Genomic DNA, 16,881 nt, shown 5'->3' with positions numbered 1-16,881 from the left:
GGATTGGCCACATTACTTTAATATTTTTACACAACTTCACGCATACAAGAATGCAATTCTTAAGAAATCGAAAAATCCTTAACCACAACTCAATACAATTTTACATTTCCAAATACCTTATTCAATTTTATCAAATCCCAGTACAGGTATGGGGTGTGGCTAGAAAAAAACCGGATTGATGTTGCTGTCGACAAACGGCAAGCACGTCAAGGATAAGCGGTGCATGGGTGTATAACGTGATATCTTGCCTACCGGCTGTGTGATTGCCCAGGGTGGGCGGCACTCAGTTCTTCTGTAGTTTGTGGACAAAGTGAACCGTACATCTGTGCTCTGTCGGAAAAGAAATTAAGTGTGAAAGTGGAACAGAGTATCAATCTGAAGTTTATGAAACTAAAATCTGCCACAGAAACTTATGGTTTGTTGAAGGAAGTGTACGTAGATGTGTGTTTATTACGCACTCAAGTATTTAAGTGGTTTCAAAGGTTTAGAGAGGAACGAGTAGTGATTGCGAACGACAAGCATCCTGGACGGTCTTGCACATCAAAACGGAATCAAACATTGCAAATGTCGGTGAATTGATTCAAATTGTGTACCCGAAGGTCAAACTGTCAACCAACAATATTTCATTACGATGCTGACAACCCTTCGTGGGCGAGTAAGAAGATGACGACCTGATTTGTGGGAAAGCAAGTCATGGATTCTTCATTAGGACTATGTTTCTGCCCACACAGCATTGTCAGTCAAGGCTTTATTGGCCAAGTATGGGATCCCAGTGTTAGAACATCCACCCTATTTGCCGGATCTTGCTCAGTGCGACTTTTTTTATTCCCAAAGGTCAAATCAGCACTGAAAGGAACCAGATTTAAGACCGTAGAATGTGTGAAAACAAAAGCGACGGAGGTCATGAACATGGTTTCGGAAAATGATTTCCAGCACTGTCTCCAGCACTGGAAGATTCGTATGGAGCGGTGTATCGATAGTGCAGGGGAGTACTTTGAAGGGGATAGTGTTCATATTGTACAAAATAACCAATAAAAGTCCGGTTTTTTTCTAGCCACACCTCGTATATAACAATGTAAATTTACTGTAAAAAAAAATACCAAAAATTCTTGATCCTAAACATAATTTCTTGACTTTTTCTTGACCTACTTGTTGATTTCTTGACATTCTTGACTGGTATACACCCTGTTGCTGGTTCTTAAATATCAAGAATGGCAATTCAGACTCACTATGGAGTTCCCTCTTTCACAAATAGGGTAAGCCACCACCTTTGTAATTTGATCCTACAGAAGAGATCAAGAATCTTTGTAGACAAGAGTGACGATTTTGAATTACCTGATGGCATTTGGAATGCAGAATTAAAATTTGGTAATATCTTCATTTTCAATAATAATAAATTGTTTCAAAATTAAGTAGTAGTAGTTGTAATATTTCAACAATCTAACATTATTGACAAGAATCATTGTATAACTGAAACTTGGTCCCTTACATTGAAAGAGGAACATAAATTGAGAGTATTTGTAAATAAGATCCTTAGGAAAATATTTGGGCCTAAAAGAGATGAGGAGACAGGTGAGCGGAGAACGTTTCATAATCTAGAACTACATCATTTGTATTCATGTCCAGATATTATTAGAATGATTAAATCAAGAAGACTTAGGTGGGCAGTTCATGTGGCACAAATGGGAGAGGAAAGAAGAGTTTACAGATTTTTGTTGGGAAACCTGATGGTAAGATACCAGTAGGAAGGCCAAGATGAAGATGGAGAGATTACGTTGAGATGGACCTAAAAGAAATCTGTATTAGAGATACAGATAGGGACAGATGGAAGGTTTGTGTTGCTGCAACCATAAACCTTTGGGTTTAAGAAGGCGAGAGAGTTAGTTTAGTTATTTTGTTACATTGATTACATTGTTATAACTTTACGTTAATCAAACTAAGGATAAATGTCTGATGAAGGAAGCGTGTGTTCTGAAACGTTACATCAAAAATGGGTTTATGTACTTGTAAGAACCGTAAGCTACAAGAGAAATAATTCTAGAATATTGGAGAAATGCTGTTACTTGAAGTACTGAGGAGGTTGTGTGCTGCATGAATATGCGACATTTGAAAAGATCACTGGCCAGCATCCATGGCAGATTGGTATGATGCCAGGGGTCCCAGGTTTAAATCCTGGCCTGGACATGGGTGTTCTTTATGAATATCCCTTCATCATATCATCACTCATCCTCATCTTCGTGATGAGCCGAAAGTGTCAAAAATGCGAAGTAAAATAAACCAACTCAATCAATCAAGATCTCTTGCAATATGATCATTCACGAGCCACTGAAAATATCTCTGATGGTGTGTGCGTCTATCCCTAAACTAGATGATGTGACACACGTTTATTCCCTATCTTTTGGTTGGGATCTCTGACATTCTAACCACCATGATATTAGGGACACCGTTTGGTGATTAATTTTAATTGGTGAAGAGCCCTTTAAGTAGAAATATACTTCCATGCTGTTTCTTTAATTCTAAAACATGAAAATTTAATAATGAACCTTCTAATCCATTGCATTTACACATGTACCTTTCTTATTGGTTACTAACTATTTTCCATACCCAAAATTAAAATGCACAATCTGAACAAGGAATATTTTATTTTCAACTATCTATTTTAAAAATTTAAATTATGACAAATAATTTTACTCATTTCAATGAATATGTTATTAATCACTATAGTGTATTAAAAAAAACTTTCCATACGTTTTAAACAATGAAACATGAGAACTTAATTTGCATATCAAATCCTGATAATGTTGAATACAGAAAAAAAAGAGAAGCAAGCCATCACCTATGGAAAACAAGTTTTTTCTTCTTCCCAGACTAAATTGTCACAAGAAGATTAAAAAAAAAGTTACAAGAAATAAACATCCCTTCATAAAATTTCTTCAAAGTTTTATGTTCGGAATACGTTGCATGAAGCATTCCTAACACACCTGTGTATTCAGCATAGTTCAGCAAATTGCCAACATATTTTGTAAACATTCACATTTATAAATTCATGAAAATAAAATTCCTTGCTTTTTAACGCTATGACATTCCCCCTCCCTCCAGAAACTGTTACTTTCAACAAAAGATTAAAAGAAAGTGGTATAATATTTAGTGTATAATGAAATTTCAGTAATTGCACTCTTGTAAGAGTGCGTTGTATTAACAGGAAAATAATATTCAATTTCTCACAGAGGGGGTATCACACTAATAAATCGTAAAGCTATTACGAGCATGATCACCCACCTAACAGTCCGCACTTCCGCCCTTGGTAGGGGCAGTAACTCTGAATAAATATTTAAGAATAAAGTGGACAAAACGGGAAACCCTTCCATCTCTTTATAATTTACATTTCCTTTCTACATGTCTTGCCACTTTTATCAACAAAAGTTCAACTAGGATTTTTTTCATTTCATTCATGCTTTATCACATTTTTTTTTCTTTTGCAAAGTTCTGCATATATCGACCTTCTCTTACTTTTGCAAACTAAATGTGAAGTGCCCGACGGCAGCTTCCGAGGATACGGTTCTTGGCAATCTGGTTATGACGGAGAGCACTGGACTCTATGGGGTGCATCGTCCGAATCAACGCTCTCGGTGTCCTCTCCACTGGATGAAGAGTCGCCGTCGCCTCCTCCGTTCTGGCCTCTTTCCCCAGGTCCACAGCCAGAGGCGGACGTCCAACTTGCATTCTGCTGATGCTATTTAAAAAAAAAAAACAGCCCTCGTATATATCAACAGCCAGGAAAAAACAAATGTGCGAAGATAGCAACATTAAATTACTACTTATATTCATGTGAATCACTTTGGTTAAATAAACTGTCACACAATATTCTTCAACAATATCTACATTTTATAGGATCATGAAGATTGTATATAATACCGTAATAATAATAACCCATGATGTAACAGCCCGTGACAGCCAGGGCCTACCTATCAACTGCTGTCCTCACCGCCACCGATCATCCAACCAGTTACAGGGTGACGTGTCATCAGCATGATGAACCCCGAGTTGTAGGTTTCCTTGAGCAGATTATGCTACTCATTCTTAGCTCCCCAATTCGCTCATGGTGATAGGTGGCCACCTGTTCCACACACTGGTCGAAATCTGCTTCCCCCCCAGGAGACTCGAACCAGTGCCTGCGAGTATCCCAAGCACAAAGCCTGATCTATCTAGCAAAACAAACATTTCTCTCCTTTCTTAATACCATGGAACCTCGATTTTACGTTTCTCGGGGAAACAAAGTTGAAACAACTTCAAATGCTGGGAAATGTAAAATCGAGAAAAATTTTATAATTAGAGGCACATATTTTTGGTAAATAAAAAAGCCAAATTTCGGTACAAAAACAGAGTCGATTTCGGGTTCAAAAGCGGTAAATAACACAACATGTCGGTGTTATAGCGGTGAATAATCACATCAAAAGTGCTATATAAAATGCCATTTTGGTTTTAAAATTGTGAATAGAATTCAAAATTTGATTCAAAAACTGCACTTATTACACAAAGTAAACTTATCCCTTCTAATAGAACATTTATGTAGTTACCAGAGTATTTAGTTTATTTCTGTGTAAAGGGGTCCATTTTTGCTTCTCAAATATTTACAGCAGAATAAATCAATTTTCCGTGAATTACATAACTCACAGGATACTCCAGACTTCAGAAAGTGTTGCATCGGTATATAAATGGTAAATTTCGTGTTTAAGAGTCTATTTCGCATTATGCTGTTCATTGTGCATATTTCGTGACAAAAGAGGGTAGGAAAATGAACCTCACACCTTTCAGAAACATGAAAAATGAACATTATAGCACGTTATTTCATATTTCGTGTTTTCGTCAAAAAACGAAATTTGCATGCCTCTATTTATAATATATTGCTGATGGAACCATCAAGCTCTAATGTATAATGCGGGAAAATGTAAAATCGGGCCTTTACTGGACATTCAGCTTGTCCCACATATTTTCCTTGCAGTTACAATCGAAACTATGCATTCCTGAATTTAACAGGATTCATGTAATATTAGGGATGGGACTGATTAATCGGTACTCTATCGGTTTCGGCCGGTATAGGCATATCGGTGTGTCGGTTTATCAGTAAAATTACCGATTATTTCACCTATCCGATATATCGATAAATATCAGATAATTTAGTGCAAAATTCTGCAATTTTGTTGTAATTTTTACGGATAATCTCCATGCCATTCTTTCTAAAAAAGTAAATGTCTAAATATTCAACTTCTTTTGCACTGCAGTCACCACGAAACACACATTTATTGAGGAGATCAATGAACATTTCAGGTTCTTCAAGGATCATTTCTAATTTTATATTGGATCGGTAGAATATCGGTTATCGGTATCGGTAAATTTTATATCGATACTTTATCGGTATCGGCCAAAATTTCATATCGGCCCATCCCTATGTAATATTAACTATGTTTTATATTGAGAGCTTGTAACTCAATTGAGTTCAACGATACAAATTAAAAGTTTGTGAATATCAAGTGAATAATTATAATGTATTTTCCTGTGCAAGAAAGTTTCTTGTGTCAAATTATAATTACAAGTAAATTGTATAAAATTTAAGAACACTCACCCTCCTCCTCTCAGTCCTACGGATGTGTCTCCACAAGATCCACAGCATCTGGCCATCAAAGGTGTCTGGACCAGTCTGGCGGTCATCGTTCCGACCCTTCTGGTTGGATATGACAGCCTGTGAAGGAAACATCAAACAATATATATCCTTCCTCAATATTAACATTTTAACTGTAATAGCTTTTGCCTTAGAAACAGAACATTAAATCTATGCAATTAGCCAGAAGTGGCAAAAAAGCGAATAATAATAAATCAAACAAGAGCATGAATTGTGCATTTATATTTTTTTAAAAAAGAACTAAATTACAGAATTTTTATCCTTAAATGCCCTGTTGAACATCTGGCGATCTCAGCTAGGTATTTGCATCACGATCACATTTTTTCCCCTTCAGAAATTAAAAATAATGAAAATTATTTGTTTAGCCAACCACAAAGATAATAGTAGGCAAATTGTCCAACACTAACTTGGTTATTTTTTAATTCTCCATCCCATGTTGTTTCACGGGATTATTGAAAGCAAATGCTGCCCTTCATTTTTATGTTTTTATTTCAATCCATGAAAATCGGGTGAAAAACATGAATGACAATGGTGATGGACAATCCATCTATTATTACCTGCGTCATTGGGTGTACAGGAGTGAAGTACATGCCACCCAATATTTTGACATTTTCCACCCCCAATGCCCCTCTGGGATGAAGGCAAAGTCAAAATTTTATGGGGGGAATTGTTCTTAGTTTTCTAATTAATAAAACAAATGCGATTTCTATGAGCATGATCTTATAGCAAGGTTTATTCTCAACAAAATGGGATTCTGTATACCAATCTTCGGAGATGATTAAAAATAAAAAATATGTATTGTTTTGCTATATACAAGGTGTGGTCTCTAAATTCGATTTTTTTTTCTCAGAAAGTGCCAATTCTTTGTATGACACAATCATATACCAGAAAGTGCAGGGGCAGATGGTTGCATGATGGTAGCCAGTGGTGTGCCCAAGGGGGGCAGGGGTGTTGATGGAGGTCATAACCCCCCCCCCCCCTTTTGGCAGAGTTATTCCTAGAAAAAAGAATGTCAAAGGTAGGGAAATATGGCAAAATGAGGGCGGACTACCAGAAAAAGTGTACAAAACCCTTCCCTTTCAAATATCATGGTAGCAGTTCACTTTGGTCAGCATCTATCACGCTATCAGCATTGGATATTAGCGATGGTGTAGATTTGATGAAATATTGTTTTAAAGATGATCACTAGTCATTATTTACATCGTGCATTATTTACCTGGGGGTTCACTGTTTCCGCAAATAGACTTTCTTCGCTAAACAAAAGGATGGGGGGAAGGGCTTAAAAGGTTTGTCCAGATTTTTTTCATGTGGGAGAATAAGGTTTCATAGTAGGGGTGAGAATAAATTTAGGGCTGAAACTACAATAAATTGTGCCTCTATAAAAAATGTGGGGATTACTGGAAAATCATGGACACCCTCAGGTAGCGGGCAAGGAAGATTTTTTTTCCCTGGAGGGGCAAAAAACACTCCTTCAGTCTGAAGTTACTGCAATGCTTTTATAATAATTACCATAAATTACTGTGACTGAAATTAAATTATATGCATGTAATATATATTTTTTGGTTGATATTCATTTTCCGGGGGGTGAGGGGGTGGCCACCTTTTCCCCTTCCGGACGTCCATGTCGACTAATCAGAACTGGTCCTACATTTATTAAAGGTAAATGGCAACTAATGGCATGTAGTGCATACCTTTCACTGAAACGCGACAGCTTTGTTCAAATTTGGACGTTTTCTTTCAGCGGACAAGGAAGTTTATGATAATTATGTGCATTTCTGGCTGTCATTTCTTACCTGCGCAGACAGCAATGTCTACATTGCATCAAATGACGTAAGCATAAGCTAGGTAAAGTCCATCCCTCGCTTCACTCGCAGCATCACTTAATACTTTCCAACAAGTATCCAAGCACTTCAAAAACTAACAAACTTGAGACATTGACAGTTTGGCACCGAGCGACAGCAAGTCACGTCTTCGTGCCATTCTTTCTCTTTCGCGAACCCGAACTTGAAGTGTTTCCACCTTTAAGGAAAAACCTATGAATGCATGCATGAGCAATTTTGGTAACTTATCTCTTTTATTTTAATTCATCGCTTCTAATTCCAGCTTATATTCGTTTCCACTCATCCATCTCTGCCACAATCTTGCATTTATTCCAAGAAGTTCGTCGCAAAAATGATACAACCAGAAGATTTCTGCGAGAGAACGAACTGCACATGACCGTTGGTTGGAGATACGAGTTCTGCAATATCCTCTTCCTGTATTTTGCCCTATTCCCTCGAGCTTCTGCTTCCGCATGAAGCTTTCACAATGGCACGAGCTGTCCCGTGGAGATTCAACTGAGGGTCTGCACCAGGGTGGCCGACTTGCGGTTTCTCCTTCTCGGCAAAAGAGTTTGCCGTGTTACGGACACAAATACATGACTTATTGTGTAAAAATGTTAGCGAAATAATGTGAAAAGGTAAAGACATTGTTTATTGTTCATTCTCGAGGTGATTATTGTATATTACTGGGGGTTCACTGACCCTGTCCGCTATAGGACCAACCGCGCCTGCCACTAGTACAGGGTTCCCACTTATTTTGCCAAGTTAAATTCACAAACTTCTTCAGATTTTCATGTATTTTCAAAAAACCTTTCCATGTGGTTTTATAATTCATCATCGTCATCATCCTTCGCTGTTTCCTGCCTCTGGCTGGGTTATATAATTCTTCAACATAAATGTTAAGTTTTTAACTTTGCATATTATCAAAAAATCAGTAAATAAAATTGCGTAAACCTGGCATGGATACACCTGTGAGTGGCAATCAGTTCCATAGAATCATTTCCTCATTGTGGCAATAGCCTAACAGGCAGAAAAGCAACATGAACAATACAAATAATTATTACATAAACATTGATTTAGAATCCATATAATACTTGCCAGCACTCTACAAACAACCCAAGTTTAATTAATAAGCATGCTATTCCTTCTGTTTTGAACTATATCTCCAACACAAGAATTTTGCAATCTTAAAGCAAAACGTATTGCAAGACTCAGATTCTCCCAAAAATGCATTCTTAGGGGCACGAAGGCACAACTTGTTAACTCTGGAACATAAAACTTACACATTTGAGTCCTGCCATTTCGGGTTCATGCTCGCAGGAAGGGACCCAGATCTTCACGTCGTCATCAAGGCCACTCGTTGCCAGCACAGGTAGCTGCGGATGAGCCTCCAGGCAGTTCACCTACAGAGGAGAAACAACATACTTATTGAACACAAATTCACATGGTTTAAGCAAACGGAATAAATATACTAACACATAAATTAAAAAAAAAAGTGTCAAGTTCCCCATATACAGAGTGTTTCAAAATGATTATCATGGTTTCAAATAGTTCATATATTGCAAGAGACGAAGGTGAATGTTTATATCATATATGTACGATAAGAACGGCTGTGGAAGTTTCCTACCCTGAGCGCTTATCATTTGTTTCCATCAGTCACAGCGGCATAGGTGTTACAAGATGGCGACTCCCATGCAGAAGTCCTTTTGTATCATTGCATTTGGAAGGTGTGATTCTGCTGTTTCAGTTCAGCGCCCTTTTAGACAGCGATCTGGAAGTGATCCTCCATCCGATAACATTCATCGAGGGTTTAATAAGTTTCAAACAACCGGATATGTCTGCACAAGGAAGAGTCCTGGACGTCCAGACACGTCGAACAAAAGCACCGAGAAGCATTGGACTGCCAGATGGATGTGTGCCGTGTCACGAAAGGTGCTCTCATTGAACATTTATAAGTACACTATGTAAACTTGTTGTTTACTACCACAAAAGCTTTGTCCATGTACCCAATATATGAGGGAAATTAAATGACTATGAAACCCCGATAATCATTTTGGGACATGCTGTACATTGCAACATCCCATGAAGGTGCATACAGGGAAAATGTGGAGCTAGTGTCCACACATTCTAGACCTTGGCCATTTTAGTAGGTTATGTGATCAGCACCATGCTCCAGTAACCTCCTTCCCACCCAGGGTTACCCTCAGTTATCTTTATTTGAGGCTGAGTGAACACCAGACCCGCTTAGTGCAGGGACAAGGCCAGGAAACTTCCTGACCTTAGATCACAATACACCCACCAGGAATCGAACCTAGGTCCCCTACAAGGCAGTCAGACTAGACTACTGTGGCTCCGGTATCCAAGTATACATAGTTCCAATTATATAGATAACAAACGGTAAGCAATTATCATCTTTTGAATATGAAAAGTCTTAATATTAAAGTTTAAGCCCACTTTATGCACAGATAGGCTAATCGAGACCGGACCTATAGATAATAAAAGTGGAAGCCAAACCACTATGTGCCTCCAATATAATCGAACCTGGGACCCCTTGATTACAAGGAATCAGAAAACAATTATTTTTATGGTGTCAAATATATTATTCTGATTATGTACCAGTATAACACGCAAGTATACACATCAAGTACCTTACCAAGAATACAATCTATAAAAATATCTGGACACTAAATTTTCCACAACTATCAGGCTGTATATGGGAGACTCATAATTCAGGCAACATGGTCTTAGTTTCGAGAATAAAGTTAGAATGAGAACATGACATATTTCTGTCCCCCCACAAATATGCACGAACACCTACCAAAATTATTACTCCCTCTGTCCCATAATTATTGCCCGGTACACCTTTGTTTATTGTCTCATAATAATTGCCCGATGTTCAAACTGTGACATTGGTGTATACAGAAGAAGAACAAGAAACAAGGGAATGAGTCATACAACTTTACTACTCAAGGATCAGTACAAATTGTGCTTTCCATCTGCCTCTTCGTCTGTCATTTCTATACTACCATTTTGGCATACCGGACTATAATTATGGGACAGAGGGAGTATTTTCCTTCTTCTGACAATGAAAAATGTACAATTTATTTTTGTGTATTCGAACATTTAATTTATAACTGAAGGTGTATGAAGAGAAATATGAATATCTCAGTCAGGAAGAAAAAGTATTAGAAAAATAATGGACAAAAAAGCATGAATCGTGTCACTTACCACCCCATTCTCATCTCCTGCCATCCACTGCACGATGGATTCAGTCTCTTTTTCCCAGAAGAAAATGTTGCCACAGTCGGAGCCAGAAATCACAAACTCACTCTTTGGACCAAAGAAATTCACGCCTTTCACTAGAATAAAAACAGACAATATTATTTATATATTTATCAGTAGAGGCTCACTCTGCTTTTAGCTGGATAATGAAGTTTTATCCAGATTTCACAAGTTGATTGAGTTGGTGTTTTAAGTCCACTTTATGCACAGTAAAGCTAATCGGGACTGGACCTACAGTTTAAAGTAGGATCCGAATCACTATGTGCCTCCACCGGGTATCGAACCCGAGAACCCTTGTTGAGATTTCACAAGTGAATGAATGAATTGATTTCTTTTACTTCACGTTTTCTGATAGTGTTGGCTAATTGAGAAGATGAAGTTGAAAGGTGATGAGGAAGTAAATGAAGCAACAATCACAAACACACAAGGACGGAACACAACACGAGTCCCACGGAGGATTATACTGACCATGGGTCCAGACGCCAGAGCCTCGTCAGTCTGCAAATTGCAGTCCACGGTGCACTATGTGGAAGTGAGGTAGACATTTGGGTGTCTGAACCCCATTTCACAAGTGCAAACATTCAATTTTGTATTATTTCAATAATAGAGATGACTGGACTATCTGGATATTATCAAGATGGAACATGTGTTGTTTTCAAAAGCATTCCAATTTAAATTTTTCTTTTATCAATCTTTATTCTTCATGAAATAACTGAAAGGAAGAGAAATCTGTAAATTGTTATGCCTCTGTAACTAGTATGATTTTGAGAAGTTCTGTTGTGTTGGTATATTATGTAATTGTTGTTTAGAAATTTTCATGTGTCCCACGAATCAGCGCTCAATTGTTATGAAGTAACTAACCTGAATGTAACTGACTTATGGCCGCAAATTAAAATTTATTTTCTGTGAAATAAGCTACAAGAGAAAAATGTATATTACCTCAACTTTTAAAATTTGTAACATCCATGGAACATACAAGGTCCACCCATAAAGAAACCAAACTGTCAAAAAAAAAAAGTACTGTATTACTGTATTCAGGCAACACTGCATAGAGCTATATCTAAACTTCCCGTCAGTGCATGTTTCAACCTGTTACAGGCAGTCTGTATCGGGGCAAGCGTGTGTCAGATGCAGGTCGTGTGCAGGCGGCATACAAATTATGTGCACCAAGATGGAACAACATTACAGCATAAAGCTTTGTTACAAATTGGGTAAATCGTTTACCAAAATGTTACAGATGATACGGGCAGTGTATGGTGAGGCAGCATTATCAAGAACCCAGGTGTATGACTGGTACAATTGTTTCAAAGTTGGACGTGAAAGTGTCGAGGATGAACAAAGATCAGGATGCCCTTAAACATCAAGGAATGACGACAATGTGGAGAAAGTTCCCAAGGACTAATCCACCATGAATTTGTCCCTGAAAACCAAACAATCAATTAGTGGTATTACAAGGAAGTGCTTGATCGACTCAGAAACAAGATGAAGCGGGTTAGGAAGGACCTCTGTGATTCTGGCCAATGATTCCTGTTACACGATAATGCTCGTCCTCATACCGCATTGTCTGTACAACAATACCTTGCTAAGCTCCGCGACAGGTTAAGTTTGCAGCAGGTTTTATGTATTTATCCGCGTAAAAAAGGCGCTCAGCATGTCCCGTGCGAGTCTTGCCTCAACCGCCGAGCTGTTCATGTCACAGACGGTGAGAAAATCGTCAGTATTGCAGCGGAACTATATTCTGCGCGCACGTTTGGGTCTATGTATGCGAAATGTTGCTGCAAACTTAACCTGTCGCGGGGCGTAGTCATTCAGTGACAGTGATCAATCACCCTCCATATTCTCCAGACTTATTGCCTGCTGATTTTTCCTTTCTCTCAAGCTTAAGATGGTTATGAAAGGGCGAAGATTTGACGACATCGCAGACAATAAATTAAATGTTACGTGTATTTTGCGAACACTTACTCTTAATGACTATCAACAGTGTTTCCAAGACCTGTACAAACGCTGGTCAAAGTGTATTGCCTCCTCTGGTGATTATTTTGAAGGTGAAAAAGTCACTTGAAGGTAATTACTAGTTTTCTTATCTAAAAAAAAAAGTTCAGTTCTTTTATGAGCGAACCTTGTATGTATAAATAATTTCAATTCATGTAACTTTCTTATGGGTTGGAGAGTAAACCTCAGGTATACATACCAGAAATGTTTATATTTATATTTCTATGACATATTAGTATATTTCTATGACAAAATGGCTCTTGGGTGGGCTAGGAAACCTAAATCTCTGGGTGAACCAGTTACCGCATCCCTGGGCAGACTAGGAAGTCGACCACCCTGGGTGGACCAATTGTAATTGGGCTTATCCTAAATTAATTTAGATCTCCATTCAGTTAAACCTAAGATGCCAAAAAATATAACACAGTTATTTTTAGTGGTTTTTAATATTCCCGCGATGTTTCGTACTGGTTTCCCAGAATGTTTTCAAACTTACACCAAGATAAACATACACACAACACAACCTCACATGGCTAGTCACTCTAGAACATAGTTGAACCTAACGATGACAAAATTATCTTATCCATGATCCTGAGTTTTATTACCTCTTTTACATCAAAGAGACTGTACAATTTTTCCTACAGTAAATTGTTTGAAACGGTAAAACAGTGTTCGTGATTCCATGATCCTGAGATGGCCTACTATCAGATTAAAAATTATAGATACTAGAGTTTGGACTCTAATTAAAAATTAACCAGTAGACCTACATAAAAACGAGTTACATCAAATTTAGCTCATTCAATTCTGCGTTAATCTATGCTAACCAACATTTTTTTCGAGTGTGCTTTATATTTATTATCGTCCTGAGAACAAAAAAAGGGACAGTATTTTTGGAGTTTCACAAATAATCGCTCTCAAAAACGGATTGTCCGATCATGATGAAATTTTAGTACGGTGCGGGCAGAAAGGTTTAGAACACAAATCTTAATTTTCACATTTTTAAAATTTGTTAAAAAAACTTTTTCTTGCAAGGGAGGTTATCTAAGTGTCCCCCCTCCGATTTCCATGAAACTTGGCAGGTATATAAAGGGGCCCAAAGGAAGAAATACGTGTCTTTTTGTTTCGGCTAAAAACTGTTTTAGGGGGCAAACCCCCCTCAAATGTCAAGATGAGGACAAATTGACGTCGGGATCTGACCCTGTGTCCCCCCCGATTTCCATGAAATTTGGCAGGTGTATAGAGGGGCCCAAAGGAAGAAATGCATGTTTTTGTGTTTCAGCTAAAAAAAAACTGTTTTGGAAATATGGCATAGGACCCCTCTATACACCTGCCAAATTTCATGGAAATCGGGGGGGACACATGGTCAGATCCCGACGTCAATTTGTCCTCATCTTGACATTTGAGGGGGGTTTGCCCCCTAAAACCGTTTTTAGCCGAAACAAAAAGATGCGTATTTCTTCCTTTGGGCCCCTCTATACACCTGCCAAGTTTCATGGAAATCGGAGGGGGACACTTAGATAACCTCCCTTGTTAGTATTGGGTAGTCCTCCAAATATTGGTCTTGTTTTGAAGACCTTTGCATATGTTTTTAAAAATCCATTATCGTTATCTATTAACATTGACAAACCAATTTTATACATGTTTTATTCAGTGGAGTAAAGATGAACGTGAAACTTGGCAACACCGCAAGCACAGACATACAGTAACAGCCTACAGCCTGCAGTTTCCATGGTTCAACGGACATTAACTGACTGTGCAAGGGGAACGTAGCAAAACACTTCTTCGTTTCAAATTTTTACTCAATGCAAGGTAGTTTTCAGACCAAAGAGACAAGAAACAGCATGTATTGCTTGTCACTTGTGTGTCACTCATACTGGGCCATTTTCTCAATATACCTAGAGCCGGAGTTATAGTTTCTTGAAGAAACACTGGAAAACAATTACCCTTTCATTTTCCTTCAGTCTGTTTTTTTCCGTTGACACAGCTGAGTTGTTGTGTCTTGGGAAAACAATGGGTGTTAAATTCATTCTAATATACACAATGACCCTTCATTGCTGTGGCTGTTCCCGAACAATGCAAGTCTGAGTTCTCATATGCTGCAGTGATATATTATAATCCTGTGTATGAATTATATATAAAAAAAAAAAAATAGTTTAATATTGTTCACAGTGAATTCTGTTTCCCTTCCGCTAGCAGTTGGTTTGGCAACAGCGTATTGGCTGAACTCATGTTCCTTCTAAAAGCATACACAGTTTAGGGATGGGGCAAATCGGTACTCCATCAATATCAGCCAATATAGGCATATCGGTGTATCCATTTATTGGTAAAATTACTGATTATTTTACCGATCTTATATTTCTATAAATATCTCTAATTTAGTGCAATATTGTGACATTTTGTTTTATCGACATAAACAAATAATCTAGATTCCGTATTTTTCAAAAAGTAAATGTCTAAATATACACCTTCTTTTGCATTGCAAAATTCTGGTTCATCTGGTAACATACATTTATTAAGGAGGTCAATGAACCATTTGGAATTTTTTATTTGTGCTTTATCAGTATCGGCCAAAATTTCACACCAGACCATCCCTAATTTATATATATATTTGTTACTTTTAATAAAAACACACAAGAATGTGATTTGAATTTAATTCAAAGGGAAGTTATTATTGAAGCATTCCATCATGTAGCACATTAAATATATTATAAGTTAAAAGTGTTTAAAAATTGGGAACGAGTCTGGGAAATCTGAAATTAAAAAAGTTGCAACTAGCTACATACATGTGAACAGAGGATATTTTTTAATGATGATAATTATGAAGAAGCTCAATATTTAAGACCTACCTGTAGCATTGTTTCTGTGTCCCTCGTATCGATGAATGTATTCAGCGCCATCAGAGTGTCTCGTGTCAAATAAAAATATATCTTCATCGTTATACGACCCCAGGACCTCTGTTCCATTATAGTTAAACACAGCACATGTGACATGGGTGCAAGGACTAGAATTGAGCTGGAAAAAAGAAGAAAACATAAGACAGACACAAACAACTTACAATCATGTTCAGAAGCAGCATTAAAACTGTAATTCAAATCTCTCATTTTTCACTATTATATTAAAACCTGTGTTGCTTTTATAGCACTGTCCTTAAAAATTGTAATATTACCATGTATGGGATTGGTTGATTGATTTACTTCACTTTGCTTTTCTGCCACTTTTAGCTAATCATGAAGATGAGGATGAGTGATGATTCAATCCCAAGACCTGGTATTTTACCATGCTGTGCTAACCACTCTTGCTACAGGGGTCGGCTTTGTGCATGTAAATTTCCTCCATAATGTATATTTGGTTTATAGCACACTCCAGAAGCATCTAATGCTAGCTCGGTGGTCAAGCACATTAAATCTCACCACCAAAGTTCCTATGAGCATTCCTAGCGAAAGTCTATTCATCAATTCAATCTAATTATCAAACATCTTCATCGTTGAAATTAGTCAAAAGGGTTAAAATAACAAGAATCCAAAAAGACTGAAAACATTTATGGAAAAAAAGGCAACAGAAATGTAGTAGTTCAGAAATAAAATTAAAAACTCATGCAGTTAGCTAGTTCAAGTTCTACTTCTTTAACCTCTGAAAAATTTATACTCAAAGCCCCACTGTATCGGAGTGTGTTTCAAAACCACACAAGAAAAATATCTCCCAATGGGTGACAGTGTAGACTGGCAGGGGAAGTAGAAAATCAAAATTCATTTTGCAACAAGGAAACAAGTTTCATGAAGGCACGCTGCCTGGTTCGGTGTACTATGGTCAGACTTCAACAGTTATCCTGCATTATTATTCAAGAGCAGGACGGTAATGTACAATTAGAATTTAATACAATTCAACTTCCAGTTACAAGATCACCATTTGAATGAAATTACAAAAAAACACTCAACTTTTAGAGCATCTGCGCCAATGTAGGCTTATTGATGTATTGGTTCATAACTAAAATTACAGATAATTTTACTGGTCCAAAATAATACCCTGTAATTTAGTGCAAAATTATACCAATTTGTTGATACTTTTATAAATATGACTCACGTGTTACAGTTCTGTAAAGTAAAAGTCAAC

General features: G+C 37.5%; 2 protein-coding genes across 4 annotated transcripts in view; both read right to left on the bottom strand.

Annotated features, from left to right (window-relative positions):
• The window catches only part of fusl (transmembrane protein fuseless), a 362,638-nt gene that overhangs the window by 31,476 nt on the left and 314,281 nt on the right, over positions 1-16,881 (bottom strand). The window lies entirely within an intron of this gene.
• Positions 2,624-16,881, bottom strand: part of LOC146000212 (DDB1- and CUL4-associated factor 8-like) — a 35,363-nt gene continuing 21,105 nt past the window's right edge. For all 3 annotated transcript variants that reach the window (XM_083137607.1, XM_083137608.1, XM_083137606.1), the window contains exons 6-10: positions 15,618-15,783; positions 10,729-10,859; positions 8,784-8,903; positions 5,624-5,740; positions 2,624-3,733 (exon numbers count right to left, since the gene is read on the bottom strand). In XM_083137607.1, coding sequence (XP_082993733.1) covers positions 3,575-3,733; positions 5,624-5,740; positions 8,784-8,903; positions 10,729-10,859; positions 15,618-15,783 — 693 coding nt within the window. In that variant the 3' untranslated portion in view covers positions 2,624-3,574. The remainder of the gene's footprint in view (positions 3,734-5,623; positions 5,741-8,783; positions 8,904-10,728; positions 10,860-15,617; positions 15,784-16,881) is intronic.

Source organism: Lepisma saccharinum, chromosome 16 (genome assembly GCF_977018435.1).
Source record: "Lepisma saccharinum chromosome 16, izLepSacc3.1, whole genome shotgun sequence".
Taxonomy (NCBI): domain Eukaryota; kingdom Metazoa; phylum Arthropoda; class Insecta; order Zygentoma; family Lepismatidae; genus Lepisma; species Lepisma saccharinum.
This window is presented reverse-complemented; position numbering and strand designations above follow the sequence as displayed.